The 15,704-nt window shown below is 53.6% G+C and overlaps 1 protein-coding gene across 1 annotated transcript; it reads left to right on the top strand.

Moving 5' to 3' along the window:
* Window positions 1-2: 2 nt before the first annotated feature.
* Window positions 3-15,701, top strand: P4HTM (prolyl 4-hydroxylase, transmembrane (endoplasmic reticulum); the record flags this gene model as incomplete). Its single annotated transcript, XM_008565810.1, has 9 exons — window positions 3-356; window positions 559-640; window positions 9,617-9,807; window positions 10,941-11,037; window positions 12,610-12,772; window positions 13,347-13,532; window positions 14,363-14,453; window positions 14,661-14,784; window positions 15,290-15,701. Coding segments are annotated over 9 exons (1,509 nt in total), but the record flags the coding sequence as incomplete, so codon positions are not given.
* Between the last annotated feature and the right edge of the window lie 3 nt (window positions 15,702-15,704).

A 15,704-nucleotide genomic window follows, 5' to 3' on the forward strand; every position in this document is an offset into this window, starting at 1 on the left:
CGGCGGCGGCGGCGGCGGCGACAAGCCAGCGGCCTGAGGCAGCGGTGGCGGGAGATGCCGCGAGTCCGCAGTGGGCGCCACCTACGCACGGCCTGGCCAGGTCAGCGGCCGGGATGGGCGACAGCGAGGACGCACCGGTGCGGCCGTTGTGCAAGCCCCGCGGCATCTGCTCGCGCGCCTACTTCCTGGTGCTGATGGTGTTTGTGCACCTGTACCTGGGCAACGTGCTGGCGCTGCTGCTCTTCGTGCACTACAGCAATGGCGACGAGAACACCGACCCGGGGCCCCAGCGCAGCGCCCAGAGTCCCGGGCCCGCGCCAACCTTGGGCCCCCTAACCCGGCTTGAGGGCATCAAGGTGAGGACCTCCCGCCCCGCTGGGCTCCAGCTTGCACGGCCCAGCAGCCCCGGACCCCTACGCGGCCCCCAGCACTGCTCTGTGTCGGTCCCACGCGCACCCACTCACTTTCCTGCTGTCACGCTCCGGGCCGGGGTGACTTTTCCCTTATTGGGCAGCGCGGCCTGGCGTCCCAGCTGCCAGCCACGCGCCTTTTCCTTAGGTGGGGCACGAGCGTAAGGTCCAGCTGGTCACCGACAGGGAACACTTCATCCGAACCCTCAGCCTCAAGCCGCTGCTCTTCGGTAAGTCTGTCAGACACTCCTGGGAAGGGCCAGGGCTGCGGTTCGGTGGCAAACTCGAGGCTCATTTTGACCACATGACTTCGATTTTGAACATGGCTGTTTCAAAGTAGCCCTTTTATCCATCCAGAGAATTATCATACTGAGGTACCACCCCCTCCTCCATAATAGGGTAACAGGGTGACCTTTTCACATTCCCCTCCCTGATCCCTACTCCTTGCAGCTGATTCTTCCATGACAGGGCTGGGCAGTGTGCCCGAGGTTGTGTAAACATTTCATTGACGCTGTTTTTGGATATCCTGTGCCACCATTAATTCTGTCACCTTCTAGAATGGTTGGGGATGGGGGGAGACTGATAATCAGGTCCCATTTGATTTCAGGGCCTCCGGGGGAAATCCCACTCCCAAAATGGGCCCCTGTGGTCCAATGAGAAGCAGGCTGTCCGAGTGTGGATAAACTGGGGCCTCAAGTCTGCCCCACTGGGGCACCACTCAGAGGCCCAGCTTTTGCTTCCAGCACTCTGGAATTCTTAGAATGAAGCCTTTTGTTCAGCCACCCAGGGTGACCCCATTTGGAGCCACATCATAGCTCATGTTTTCTTAGCTCTTGCTATGTGCTACGCTTCATGTGATTGTTTCACTGAATTCTTACAACCTCTCTGTGAGGTCCATGTAGATCCCACCCTCAGGCCAGTGGGTGAGGTGAGCCACAGGGAGTTGCAGTGGCTCGGCCAGGCTCACACAGCTAGTTCAGTGGTGAAGCTAGGATTAGAACCTATGCAGCCTGCCTCTAGGCCTACACACTAAAGCCATAGTGCTGACTGAGAAGACCCCAAACCTTCAAAGACCACCAGTGTCAACAAGATGGGCACCATGGACCTCGCCCAGGGTAAGTTTGCACAGCCCAGCCCTGGGCACCTGGTTTCAGAGACACATATTTGCAGATCGGGGGCCATTCCTGGCCGCTTGGGGATGAAGTGGGTAGGGAGTCTTAAGAAGGGGGTTAGGACCAAAGCAGAGCATCTGAGCACATGCCGTTACTGCTGGGGCAGAGGCCCTGGTTGGGGATTATACCTAGACCTGTGACAGTGATGTCACATACATGCTATTTGTGGGGAAATAGGTTATGCTGTCAGTCCTGGTGTGGGAGGGACCCTAAAAGGTGGTGGTGGTGGTTATTATTATTCCTATTACTATTGAATAACTGTTGAAGTCTGTGCCAGGCAGTATTTTGGGAGCTGGAAACATAGCATTGAACAGAATAGAAAACAACAACAGCAAAACAAAACTCTGAAGCTGACATTTGAATGAAGAGGAAGCAGACAATAAACAAATAAATATGGTGTGTCAGATGGTGATACATGATTGCAGACAAGGCAGAATTTCAGCTGGTGTTGAAGCTCTTAATAGGGTAGCCAAGGTGGGCCTCCCTGAGAAAAATATTTGAGCAAAGATCTGTAGGAAGGGGCCGGCCCAGTGACGCACTGCTACAGTGCGCCGCTTGGGAGCGTGGTGGCGCTCCCGCCGAGGGTTCGGATCCCACATACAGACCGGTTCCCGCTCACTGGCTGAGCGAGGTGCGGGCGCGGCACCGAGGGTTGCGATCCCGTTGCCAGTCCCGGTCCGGTATGGGCGCAACACTGAGGGTTGCGATCCGTTGCCGGACACGAAAAAAGACAAAAAAATATATATATATATCTGTAGGAAGTTTGGGATCAAGCCAGATAGCTGTCAGGGAAGTGTGATCGAGGTAAAGGGAACAACACTCACCCCATTACTACTACACTGCTGTGAATAGACATATCTGAGGGGGTGTGTTTTCTCTCATCAGCCTTCCTGGGATCTGTATATATCTAATTCAAACATATGTTAGGTGGCTGCGACCTTGTACTAATGTTTTTTAAGAAATCTATGTTACAGGCCGGCCCGGTGGCGCACTCGGTAGAGTGCAGCACTTGGGAGTGCAGCGGCGCTCCCGCCGAGGGTTCGGATCCCATATAGAGACCGGTCCGCTCACTGGTTGAGCGTGGTGCGGGCGCGACACCGAGGGTTGCGATCCCGTTGCCGGTCACGAAAAAAGACAAAAAGGAAAAAAAAATGTATGTTAGGTTAAATGATCCTCATGAGACGAAAATTCCCCTACCATGCAGCTTGTCCCGTAAAGAAGTGAATGAGAAACCCAGACCCAAAGTCACCAAGAATAAATTACAAGAAGCAGAAGAGATTTGACAAAAGGTAAACTGGTTCGGGTTAAGCCATCAGATAGGTCTCTGTTTCTGCAGACAAATTACTAAGGGCATAATTAGGAGATTTGGGCAGCTGTGGCAAGAACTTCCTGTTTGTGGTCCTCATTTCCTTCAAAACACTTACTTTATACTTTCTCCCCAGTGAGTTAGTGGAGATGTCCCAGGTTTTACCCTGAAAGCCTTGGGACTTGCTATTTGGTGAAATGAGGTGGGGTGAATGAAGAAGAGATCAGTGATTACAAGAAGTCCAGTTGTGAGAGAAGGAAACCACAGGGGAGAGGGTGTCCAAGGCAGGGCAGTTCCTGAATGCTGTGGGGTTGGATGAATCCAAAGAATGATGCCTCATCTCAAGAAGGAGCAGTGTCTGTGTCTACTGTACCTGCCTGTCCATCCATCCATTGGTCTGCTGTCCACTGTCATCCTAAAGGGGCAGGCAGTGCCCAAGGAGAGTGGACCTGTGTAGGCTCTACCCTGTGCTCTTGGCTCCAAATCTGTGCTATGCCAGCCTCAGGGACCCAAGATGCCAGGGCTTGATGGGTGGGTGCTCAAGATGTGAGCTGGGACAAGACTGGGATTCCACCCTGAGGTTCCTCCATCTCTGTGGAAGAGAACCCCACCACGTCACAGGGAAGACCCCATGAAGCCCCCAGTCTCTGTTCGGGAAACGTTTCCTGTTTCCCACCCTTGTTTCTAGGGACCCATCCTGAGCTCCTGGCAAATACTTGCGTGTCTGTGGTAGCCATTTCCCAAAGACTTGGAACATTGTGAGTCAGCTGAGGACTTCATCCTGTACAGTTCAGAGGGAAGTGCTCTATTTCTGAGTAATTACCACCTCTCTAGGGACATTGCTTTCTTACATATGTGGCTTACTTCTCTCTCCACCCTGCTCCACCCAGCACTCATTCTGACTTTAAACAGCAGGTCAGATCTCATTGCTTCCTTCCTTAAAAGTCTCCAAGATCTCCCATTCCACTTCTAAGTTTCATTTGCTGCCACAAAGCCCTCTCACCTCTTAGACCACATCTCCTGCCACCACCTTCACTTCCCCGCTGCTGAGTCTCAAACACCAAGCTCACTGCTGCCACGGGACCTTTGCAGGTGCTGTTCCCTCATGAAAGGCTCAGACCTGGCTCTTCCCACAGATGGTGACTTCATCTCCATCAGGCTTCTTCTCAGTTGTCCTGTTCTGTCCTCAAATCAGTCTTAAGAGGTTCCCAGGTACCCTGTTGTATCAGCCTGCTTGGTTTTCTTCTCCACACTTAGCACTGCTGAAAACTATTTTCTGTGTTTTTTTGTGTCATTTGTGCCTCTGCCCCCAGAGGTGAGCTGTATGTGGGGGCGGCCTGATGCATTCTGGCTGTATGTCCAGTGGCTAGGGTTATGTCTACTGCTGATGATTATTGGCTGGTTGGAGGGGTTTACTGGGTGCTCTCGGCTCAGAGTGGCCTCCACCACCACCCTCCTGACTTGGCACCCTCTTCACAGGCAGAGGGGGTACTTCCATTAGGCCAACAAAAGTTTTAATCAATTTTTCTTAACTATTTAAGGTAAATGAGTAATTGCCACCAGTACACAAAACAATTTATTTTAAAATCATGACTACTTTTTCCAAATGTATTCTTTTTCAGCTTAAGAAAACAATTAATGGCCGGCCCGTGGCTCACTTGGAAGTGTGGTGCTGATAAAACCAATGCCACGGGTTCAAATCCCTATATAGGGATGGCCGCTTAGCTCACTCGGGGGAGTGTGGTGCTGACACCACCAAGTCAAGGGTTAAGATCCCCTTACTGGTCCTCTTTAAAAAAAAAACAAAAAAACAATTAGAGGGCCAGCCCATGGCTCACTTGGGTGAGCGTGGTGCTGATAACACCAAGTCAAGGGTTAAGATCTCCTTACGAGTCATCTTTCAAGAAAAATCCCCCCCAAAAATGATTAGACAGCTACATCAGACCAATGTACTTATGACAAACACTGGAGGCCCAGAAGTAGGGAAGAATTTTAGTGTGTATATTAGTTCAAGTTCTTAAGCAACTTAATGCAGTTTTCTGCATGGATCACTCCTCCCACACACACACATCCACCTCCCCCTTACCCCCACCGCTGCTCCCCACTGCTGATTTGTGAACCTGCTGCTTGGCAGAGCCGTGGACTCAGTCAGGGTCAGGCAGGCATAATTGAGTCTGTCTGGGGCTTGATAAGCAATATCCTGCCCAATGTGAGCATAGCCCAAGGCTGTGTGTGCCTCTCCTGCTAATCAGCTTGGGATGCAGGGCATTAGCAGGCTGTCATCCCAAGCCTGGGAAGAACAGGAAGGTGGTCTTGCCTGCCTGGTACACACAGCTGTCAGGAGAGCACTACTGGCTCAAGAAGCAGTCCCTAGCTGTGTCCAAGGAAGGTGAGCCACCCTGCTTGGGCCTCTCTGGACTCTGGTCTGCAAATCTCCACTGGGGGCAGCAGAAGAAGGGTTTTATGTGTATCCAGGGGAGCACACCAAGTTTGTGTGGCCACTGCAGAGGCTGTGGCTACAAAGTCCCAGCTCTTGCTGGTAGGGTAGCCGCTATTGGCACTGTTGATGGTGCCAACTGCGCACAGCCAGGTGCAAATTTCAGTGGCCCTGGCTCCAGGCATAGGCTATGGTCGCCAACAGCCGGTGGCACTATATTCCTGCTCAACAGAGAGAGTACTGTTGCACTGGGAGAGCCTGACCTTTACTGCCGAACAGGATCAGAGGGGCCAGGCGATAAGATGGGCCTCTAGGAATCCCTCCACCCAGCCAGCCCCTCCAGCTGGTGAACTAAACCCTCTTGTCTGATGCTCTGCCCTTGGAATCAGGCTTCTAGGGATGCCACCCTCCTTAGCAGAATTTTTTGTTTTGTTTTTGTTGTTTTAGCAATGTCCCACGCTTGTAAAGGAATTTATTTTTTAGTTCCAACTGGGCACAGCATTTAGGTATTCCTTCTTCCATCTGCCTCAGCATCCAGCCAGGGGCTGCAATGAAAGCTCCTGTAAGGGGCGTATGAAGAGTGCTACATGCTCAGGGCTCACCAAAGATGCTGGCACAGAGTGTGCCCAGGACCTCCTTGGATGAGCCTGCGTCCTGCAACTCGCAGTCCCTGCAGCTGGCATGTGGCACTGGAAGGAGGCAAGAGTAAGGCCGGAGGCAGGGGAGGAGGGCGATCAGCACTGATCCTTTCCTCTTTCCCCTCTTTTTACCCTTTTTGAGACAGATGCCTGCGGTAGTCAGTACCCTTTCTTTCCCACCTAAGAATCCAGTTGACCTGACCTCCTAGGGGAATGAATTGAAAAGGGTGGGGTGTTGCGCTTGGGGCCAAGTGAGGTGGAGACCAACTTGCAGCCTGGAAGCCTGAAACTCATGTCTCAAGCAGAGACTCACTTGGGCGGTTCAGGCAGGCGCTGTTGGCCATGGTTGCAATGCAGAGACCATGGTGTGTGGGGAAGCGGCTGCAGTGCAGGATGGCTGGCCAGGCATAGCCATAAGAGGCCATGATGGGTGCACAGCTGGCCTGCACAGCCTTGCACAGGCTGCAGCATGGGTAGATGACCCTGTGGGGGGGAAGGGTCGAAGGCACCCAGATCAGCTGGAGCCTCTTCCTGCTCTTAGCTCTGCCAGTAACTCTCCTTTAACTCTTTGTGGTGGTTGCTGGGCAACAACACTCTGGTCACCTAGCAACAGCGGGGCTGCCTGGCTTTCTTGCTTACCCCACATCTCATCCCTCAGCCCTGCCTCCCCTCCCAGTGCTCTGTCTTACCTCCCCCAGCGCTCTTCCCTAGCCCAGTCTTTGTAGCTTTCCAACGCACCTCCCCCTCCAGCTCCATGGCCAGCTCTGGGAGGGGGATGGCGGAGGGCCCTGCACTCTGAGCCTTCACACCCCATCTTAAAGAGAGAAAGCAGGGCTCTCCCTCTTGTCCTGAAAGGCCTTTGGGGCACTGAGGTCTCTGGCCAGGGCTGGGGTTGGCAAAGAGCGCAGGGACCTGGTCCTTGAGTTCTGAAAGAGTCCTTTCTTCCTGCTACTGACACTGGAAGGACTCTTGCTCTGCCAAGAGGGAGCTGAGGGGAATGTTGTTCACAGGATAGGTTAGCCTAGGGAGGAGAAATCAACCCTGTGACTTCTGAACTCTCCGGGAGAAAAGGCCACCAGATGGACCTTGGCCTCATCCCTTGTCAGGCTCCCTTGGGTAGACAGAGCTTCCACACCTCACTGGGGAGGGGCAGCCTGCCCACTTGTCCTGCTTCAACACTGAAGAGCCCTTGATGGTTGTGAGTCCAGACCAAGGGTCTGACTACATGCTCACCATTGATGGTTCCCTGCCCATGGTTGCCTCTGTGCCATGGGCACCTTCTTCCCTCTGTCAGGAACATACTGACAAAACAATCCTTCGTTCTCCTCCCTGACCCTGTCAGTGCCCAGCACTGATAGATGCTCAACAAGTATTAATGAAGAGCTGAGCTGCCAGAGCAGGCCCTGGCTGAAGAGGTACCCCCTGCCCTGCACCTGCAGGCACTTGCCCTACCTGTCAAGGCACACAGGAGCAAAGAGCAAGCAGAGGAAGAGGCGGGCATCAAGGTATCACTCCTAGGCGAGCAGGGACAACCAGCTGACCGACTGCTGGATGGCTTCAGCCCACGGTGTCATGGTCCAGCAAGTTGGAAAGCCACATCTCTGTAGCCAGTGTCGAGGCACAGCACCGTAGCTTGGGGAATGGGTATGCACCACGTGGGGCCTCAGGGAGCCCCTGCCCTGCTGTCACCCCACAATACCAGCAGCACCACCAGCAGCCATAGCCCTCTCGCTCCATCACCTGCTTTCTCTGCCCTGGCCTTAATGAGCTGAGGTTGAGGGCTTTATAGGGCCGTATGCACAACTCAGGAGCCAATAGAGAAGGAGATTGTACAGGTGTTTACATAGTTCCCAGGTGCCTGGACCCACCTGGTTAGACCCCAGCATGCTGACTGGGGTGTTTGCTTTCCATTAGCACACAGTGGGGGGCTGTAGAGACCTGCAGCATCTCCATTGGGCCTTCAGATTACTGGCACCTAATAAACTGAAGAAGCCTGGGCCTATGTTTTCCTTTTTTGGCTTTCTTTCTTTTCAAATTTTGTGCTAAGCAATCAAGGGGTGGCTCTGTTGATTAGCAATTTGGTCTAAACCAAATTGCTAATTTGGTTTAATGCAAAGTCCAGCAGAGCTGTCTTCAAATGGCTGGGTCACACCTTTTCTGGGTTTTCTGAGTTGGGGGTCATGCAGGCCAGGGGTCAGGACCTTTGTCCTGTCCTCAGTGTCATCATATCTGGGTCACCTACTCCTGGGAAGCCAAATCTGGTTGCAAGCATAGATTCTGGAGTACAACAGCCTGGGTGGCCCTGAGCAAGTTGCTGATCTCTCTGTGCTTGGGGTTCCTCATGGATAGGAAGGGTGAATTAATGGGGCTTGGCATTCTAGAATGAGTGTAAGGATTAAGGAGTTGATGTGTATGAAGTGGTTAGGACAGTGCCTGGGGCAGAGTGTGCTACTAAAATGTGATCTGCTGTGATTGCTGTTAAAAACTGCTCCAATCCTGGCTCTGTGTGGCCATTTTCCTTCCTCTTAGCAATGACTGGAATTTCATGCTGGGAGCTGACTGAGAGAAGTAGCACCCCACGCGGCAGGTAGTGGTGCAGCTCTTTCTCCATTAGTTGCTCTGTGGACCTCCTGTCCCTCAGAGAAGTCCTCTCTCCCAAGAACAAGGGAAGCGAGTAGGGACCAGACTCCTGCCCCGGAAGTGCCTGTGGCCACCAGGATGTGGGTTCCTCAGGTCTGAGGTTACCATTCCAGCACCACTAAGCCACCCACCAGCTGTGCCTACTATGCAGGTATCCAGCCACTGGAGCCAAACCCCAGGCCTGACTGATCACTCAGGGGCTTAGAGACAAGGAGTAGGTGCCCAGTGTACGTTTGTGCCGGAAGGAACTGGGGAAGCAAAGGGTACTCTGGGGCATCTTCTCTGAGACCAGCATCTGCCAAAAACCTGAGTAACCCCCACTGACTTCCTAGCACTGGGCAACTCAGCCCTGGTCAGATGACTAGTACCCACTTGTGCAAGAAATGGAGGGCAAAGCCCTTGGACTGGCTTGAAGCATTGGCTGTCTTGTGCTTTGTTCATTTTTATTTGAATAATGCTGAAAAGCAAAAATGAAAGCAAGAACCAGCCACTATCTATCCACTTTAAAAATGTTTACCCAGTAAGGGCTGGCTGTTCGATTAGAGCACAGTGTTATAACACCAAGGACAAGGGTTTGGATCCTCATACTGGCCAGCTGCCAAAAAAACCAAAAGATATATATATATATATATCTCCACAGAAGATATATACACATCTCCAGTAAGAAGTGGAGGTCAACCCTCTGCCTTTCAGGTCTACTCTGGCCTTCAGTCCTACCCAAAGATGGTTTATCCTATATCCAGCTTAGTTCTGGCTTGCCTCCCAGGACTCCCCTGAAAACGTGTGCTGTCATCATCAGTGAGAGAGACTCCACTTTCCAAACACTGGCCAACCTTTGCAGGACAACTCAACCTTGACAACTCACAGTCCAGAGCAGATGTAAAGGAGTGTGTGAAGTCCTCCAGATCTGCCACCAAGGGACAGGGAGCACCCCAGGAACCCTGTGGGTAGGAAGGTACCGGGTGCATCAGTGCCCTGGCTCAGTCCTTGGCTTCACCCACCTCTTCTGGCAGAAATCCCTGGCTTCCTGAGTGATGAGGAGTGTCGGCTCATCATCCACCTGGCACAGATGAAGGGGTTACAGCGCAGCCAGATCCTGCCCACTGAAGAGTACGAGGAAGCAATGAGCACCCTACAGGTCAGCCAGTTGGACCTCTTCCGGCTGCTGGACCAGAACCACGATGGTCACCTGCAGCTCCATGAGGTTGGGATCCTGAGGCCTGAATAGGCACAGAGTGGGATTGCCCAGAATTATCTTTCTGGTGGCCAGGTCACTTGTCCAAGATCAGCCCTGGCCCCAAGAGTTAGATACCAACTCAGGCCTGCTTGGGCATGCTCAGGCCTGGGGTCCCCCTTTCTTCTTTGGAAAGCCCTTTGCTGCCCTGGGAATCCCAGAGGATGGCAGGAGAATCCACCTGGGAGTGATGGCATTTATTGCTAGGTTTCTTTTTTTTGGCTGGTATGGGGATCTGAACCCTTGACCTTGGCGTTATAACACTGTGCTCTAATCAACTGAGGTAACTGACCAGCCCTATTGCCACAGTTTTCTTTTTTTTAAAGAAAAGATGACCAGCAAGGAGATCTTAACCCTTGGCTTGGTGTTGTCAGCACCATGCTCAGCCAGTGAGCTAACCGGCCATCCCTATATAGGATCCGAACCCGTGGCCTTGGTGTTATCAGCACTGCACTCTCCCGAGTGAGCCACGGGCTGGCCCTTTATTGCCACAGTTTTCAAGTGGTATGCCATCTGTGGTCTGGATTCCTTTCTGTAATGGCTGGGGCCCCACAGAACTCATGGAGGATGGGATGGCAGCTCTGATGTGGCCAGCAGTATGCACCTCTCTCTGCATGCTCCTCACACCCGGGCTTCTGAAAAAAGTGTGGCAGTGTTGGGGGCCCATTGCCCACCCAGAACACCCCCACTGAGCCTGGTCTTCCTGAGGGGCCTGGTAGTCATGCCTTGGCCAGGTCTCCCCATGGTGCCTGTTTCCTCTTCACGCTCAGGTCTTGGCCACTCCCACCTCACCTGGGGTATCTGAGTGGGACACAGGCCTGTCCTTCACTCTGCCTCCAACCAGCCAACAGTACTCGTGAAGGCCACAGTCCCAGCAAAGCTGGGAATGCCAATGGCCCTTAGGCCTCTTGACCTCCTCCCAGATGCCTCTGGACCTCTCTGCCTACCTTCCCTTCAGACCAGGGACCTTGGGCTCTGTCCTGTGTCCTCACCCATACCCTATCACCTGAATCCTTAGCTGTGTAACAAAAACTGGGCCATCTGTGCCCTGGTGGCTCTCCATCATTGGGGTCACCCCACTGAGGGACCCTCTTATGCTTTAGGTCTTAGCCCAGACTCGACTGGGAAATGGACGGTGGATGACTCCAGAGAACATTCAGGAAATGTACTCTGCGATCAAGGCTGACCCCGATGGTGACGGTAAGCTCACACCTCTCCCCAGTTCTGTCCTTGTGAGCCTCATCCCACTCCCAGGTACACTATCTTGAAAGTTTAGGCCCTTCTCCCATAGCCAGGCAGCCTCTGTGCCCAGCTTCTGTAGTGGCCAAAGAGGATGAGGAGGTGAGGATCCAGCCTTGCCCCTCACCCCTGGGAAGTATACAGGAAGCCAAACCACTGTTTCTCTTAAGCGGCAGTCTAGAAGGCAGTTCTTCGAGACTCTTGATCTCATCAGGCAGAGTCTAGAGTCGGGGGTACAGGAAGTAGGGCTGCAAGGGGACAGCAAGGCTAGCTTGAGCTTGGCTCTTTACCCTGCTCCATCCCCCTCTTCAACAAGCAGCGTCCCTGGTCCAAGCAGGGTCTCCCCTGCCTTCTTTTTGCCAACCTGGAGTCATGCCAAAGCACCAAAGTGGCAGTGTTGCTAACTTTGCTACCTGGTGGGGATGGGTGTGGGCAGGAGCACTGTCATGCAAGTGGTCCTTCCTTTGGTAACCCCAAGGTTTCTGAGGTGTGATCATCACCCTCATGCCCAAGTTCTAGACCAACTGAGAAAAATACAGCAGTCAAATAGGACTTAGAAGAATGGCCTTGTGGCTGGTGAACCCAGAGTGAAGAACCTGTCTGGGACCTGTGCCTGGAAGGCTGTCATACTGATACTGCCCCCAGTACAGCGGTGGTGACAAGCTTACAGACCTTGAATGTCTCCCACATTCAGAGGATTCTGGGCCAAAGGGTGGAAGGTGTCTCCCTTAGGCCCCCCAGAATAACATGGAGTAAAGATACCAGCTACTCTTTCAGAACCCCAAGAGTTTGAATGTCTCCCACATTCAGAGGATTCTGGGCCAAAGGGTGGAAGGTGTCTCCCTTAGGCCAGCCAGAATAACATGGAGTAAAGATACCAGCTACTCTTTCAGAACCCCAAGAGGGTGGAGCCCCTGCCTTGTGGTTCGGGCAGGAACAGGTGAAAGTGTTCTTACTTGGTGGAGTGGCCTGGCCTTCTTTGCTAAGGTGGGCTGGTAACCCAGCAGCTGGGATTGGCCAGGTGAGTCCACCCAGGATGGGAAATGAAGTCATGAAGGAACTCCCGGGACTAGCCCCACTTTCACCCTAAGTGTGAAAGGCCTTGGACGAGACCCAGCACTGGCTGTTCTCTCTCCTCACCCTCTCTACAGGTTGGAGGGTGGCCACCATGCTCTTTAGAGCCAGGCTGGAGGGCCAGGGGTGGTCTGTGGCCTGGGGCCCTGGCCACAGGGCTCAAGCTTCCTTTGGAGACCCTGCTCTGGCCACTCTAATAGAGGTTAGGCTTCTTCCTTTTTTGAGGCCAAATCAGGGCTTAAAGTGAGAACACAAACTTCTCTGGGTTTTCCCTAGGGCCTGATGTGACAGAAACCAGGTTCATCTGACCCGAGTCCAGGTGGGGACAAGTGCACATGGCCCCTTAGTGCCTAAGGCCAGGGGCTGCTGCTGCCTTTGGGATAGATGAGGAGGTGCTGCCTGCCACTGTAGCCTCCCCATGTGGGCTTGGTGGGCATTGATTGGGGGTACCCTATGCAGGAGTGCTGAGTCTACAGGAATTCTCCAACATGGATCTTCGAGACTTCCACAAATACATGAGAAGCCACAAGGCAGAGTCCAGTGAGCTGGTGCGGAACAGCCACCACACATGGCTCTACCAGGGTGAGGGTGCCCACCACGTCATGCGTGCCATCCGCCAGAGGTGAGCACCTGAGGCTGTGCTGCCTGGGGCAGGGGAGAAGACTGGGCCTTCACAGAAGATCTTGGCTGGGGCTGAGAGGACAGAATTGATTAGCCAATTTGGGATTAAGTTCCATTTGTTAGACTTGGATTAGGACCCATTAAGCGACAGGTAATTAATGAAGGCAAATAATATACAATTGGGATTAGAGATAGATCAAGTGTTTGTTTTCTTCTAATTATAGAAATGACCCCTTATCTCTGCCCATAGGACCCCCTGCCCCTGAGCAGGCAGGGGTTTTAGATAAACAACATCCTTCCTGGGGGGAGGGCCTCAACCCTCTCCATCTCTACAATTTAGGAGAAATCTCATCTTTTCTACCCAGTATGTGTCTGACTCTGGCATCCAGGGAAAAGGACTCATCATGAGTAACCCCTTCCTGCTCTTACAGTGCCAGTCTAAGATGCCTTGTGGGACTTCCAAGGAAGGTGGGTAGGGGTAGAGTGTGTGGCAAGGTCCTGAGTCCACCTTAGGCAGCTCCTTCAGTCTGCTACCTTGCATGGGGCTGTCCAACTGAAAACCTGCTGCCCACCAGGGTGCTGCACCTCACTCGCCTGTCACCTGAGATTGTGGAGCTCAGCGAGCCACTGCAGGTTGTGCGATATGGTGAGGGAGGCCACTACCATGCCCATGTGGACAGCGGGCCTGTGTACCCAGAGACCATCTGCTCCCATACCAAGCTGATAGCCAACGAATCGGTACCCTTCGAGACTTCCTGCCGGCAAGTACCTCCCACCTGAAGGCTGCCTTCTATTCCCAGCAGGCATGCCCCTCGGCATGGGCCAGGAAAGCACTGGACAATCCTGGTCAATGATGTCCCTATCTCTCCCCCCAAGTTGTGACCAAGTAGCAGGAAATGGGTGGCTACTGGCCATGGTGTCTGCACTCAAGACAGCATAGACTGAGGTATTAGCTCAGTTGCTTAGAGCACAGTGCTGATAACACCTAGGTCCTGGGTTCAATCCTGGTACTAGCTAGCTGCCAAAAAACAAACAAACAAAAAACAAACAACTACAACAACAAAAACCCAGGCTGAGGTACCCACAGACACTGAAACTTGCCCCCAAAGCTCTGAAGCAAGGAGAAAGGCTGGGCCCCCAGCTTTCTGCCCCCTCCCCCAGGTGTTGCTCTTGACTCCACTGCAGGAGGTCTCAGCTTCTCTCTGAAGCCACGCTTCCCTCCCCTGCCAAGGCACGAAGGCAGGTCTCACCTTCGTGTGGCTGTTTAGGCTCAGCCCTTTCCAGTTTCCAATGCAATGAGACCTGCAGGATCTTGCTGTTTTCGCTCGCTTAGCTTACCCAGCTGGGCCCTTGGTTAGGGCCATGTAATTTAGCTAAGTCCAACTGTGGTCTTGGTCAGAAACCAATGTGACACAATGTTTGTGGGAAGAAGGAGGAGCTAGGGACATCTTGGCACTTGCCTGCCCTGTTGTCACCCATCTCAGCTTGTCCCTCTGGTTCCTGGGAACCTGGGCAGCTTATCCTTCCCACAGGTAAGCCCCTGGGAGTGTCTCCAGCTGGGGACCTGCTCAGCGGCCCCCCTGCCTTACAGCTACATGACAGTGCTGTTTTATTTGAACAACGTCACCGGTGGGGGCGAGACTGTCTTCCCTGTAGCAGACAACAGAACCTACGATGAAATGGTAAGGGCCTACTGGGCTATTACTCTTGTAGGCTGGCAGAGCCTTGGGCAAATGTAGTACATACCCCTACAGGCCTGGGATGAGGGCCCAAGTGGTCCCCTGGGCACATCTGGTTGATTTCCCTCTAGCCACCTTTGGCTGCCTGGCCTTGGTTCCCAGCCATACTATAGAGGCAGCCTGAAAACCTCACCACCTTGCTGCCCACAGAGTCTGATTCAGGATGACGTTGATCTCCGCGACACTCGAAGACACTGTGACAAGGGAAATCTGCGTATCAAGCCCCGGCAGGGCACAGCTGTCTTCTGGTACAACTACCTGCCTGATGGGCAAGGTGAGGGCCTATGGCCAAGCCAGGGAGTTCCCTGAGGGCAGCTTCCTGGTACCCAACCCCTTTCCCCCTTCCCCATCTGCTACTCTGGAGAGCTGTTTCTGGCTGCCCTCCAAATGGTTTTCTGTCCCTGATGCCTCCCAAAGACCATCCTTGATGACCTCAGCAGGCCACCCCAGCACCTGTGTGGCCTCTAGGGTTATCTCGACCTCTATCATTCAGTGAGTTCCCAGTCTTACTGCTCTCTAGTCTGGGGACACATGTCCCTCACCAACCCAGGTTGGGAAGGGCTGTGTACAGGCCCAGCAGCAGGAAGCTGGTTTGAGGGCCAGCGGTGTTGACCATACATTAGTGGGGTGAGATTCTGTGCCACCAAGGAAGACTTGGGGCAGGTATTTGCTACCGAATGTTATTTTACAGTAGGGCCCACCCTTGCCATGCCCTCAGTTCATATCAGGCCAGCCCAGTCTAGGATTCCTCCTTTGCTCAGGCCACTCTCCTCTTCCAGGTTGGGTGGGCGAAGTGGACGACTACTCGTTGCACGGGGGCTGCCTGGTCACGCGCGGTACCAAGTGGATCGCCAACAACTGGATCAACGTGGATCCCAGCCAAGCGCGGCAAGCGCTGTTCCAGCAGGAGATGGCGCGCCTGGCCCGCGAAGGTGGCGCCGACTCGCAGCCCGAGTGGGCCCTGGACCGGGCCTACCGCGATACACACGTGGAGCTCTGAGAGGGTCAGCCCCGGCCCCCAGTCGCGGGTCGCCCGCCGCCCAAGGTTGGGGGCCCGGCTGTCCCCCCATCCTACAGCGGACTAAAGCCCCATTCCCGCCTCCAGTCGCGATTACGACGCATTTCCTATATTCATTATTTATTGTGTACAGGCCCCATGCTGCCCGGTCAAATAAAACCACATGACTTCGAGCC

The sequence above is a fragment of the Galeopterus variegatus genome, unplaced genomic scaffold, assembly GCF_000696425.1.
Source record: "Galeopterus variegatus unplaced genomic scaffold, G_variegatus-3.0.2 Scaffold203, whole genome shotgun sequence".
In the NCBI taxonomy this organism is placed as follows: Eukaryota; Metazoa; Chordata; class Mammalia; order Dermoptera; family Cynocephalidae; genus Galeopterus; species Galeopterus variegatus.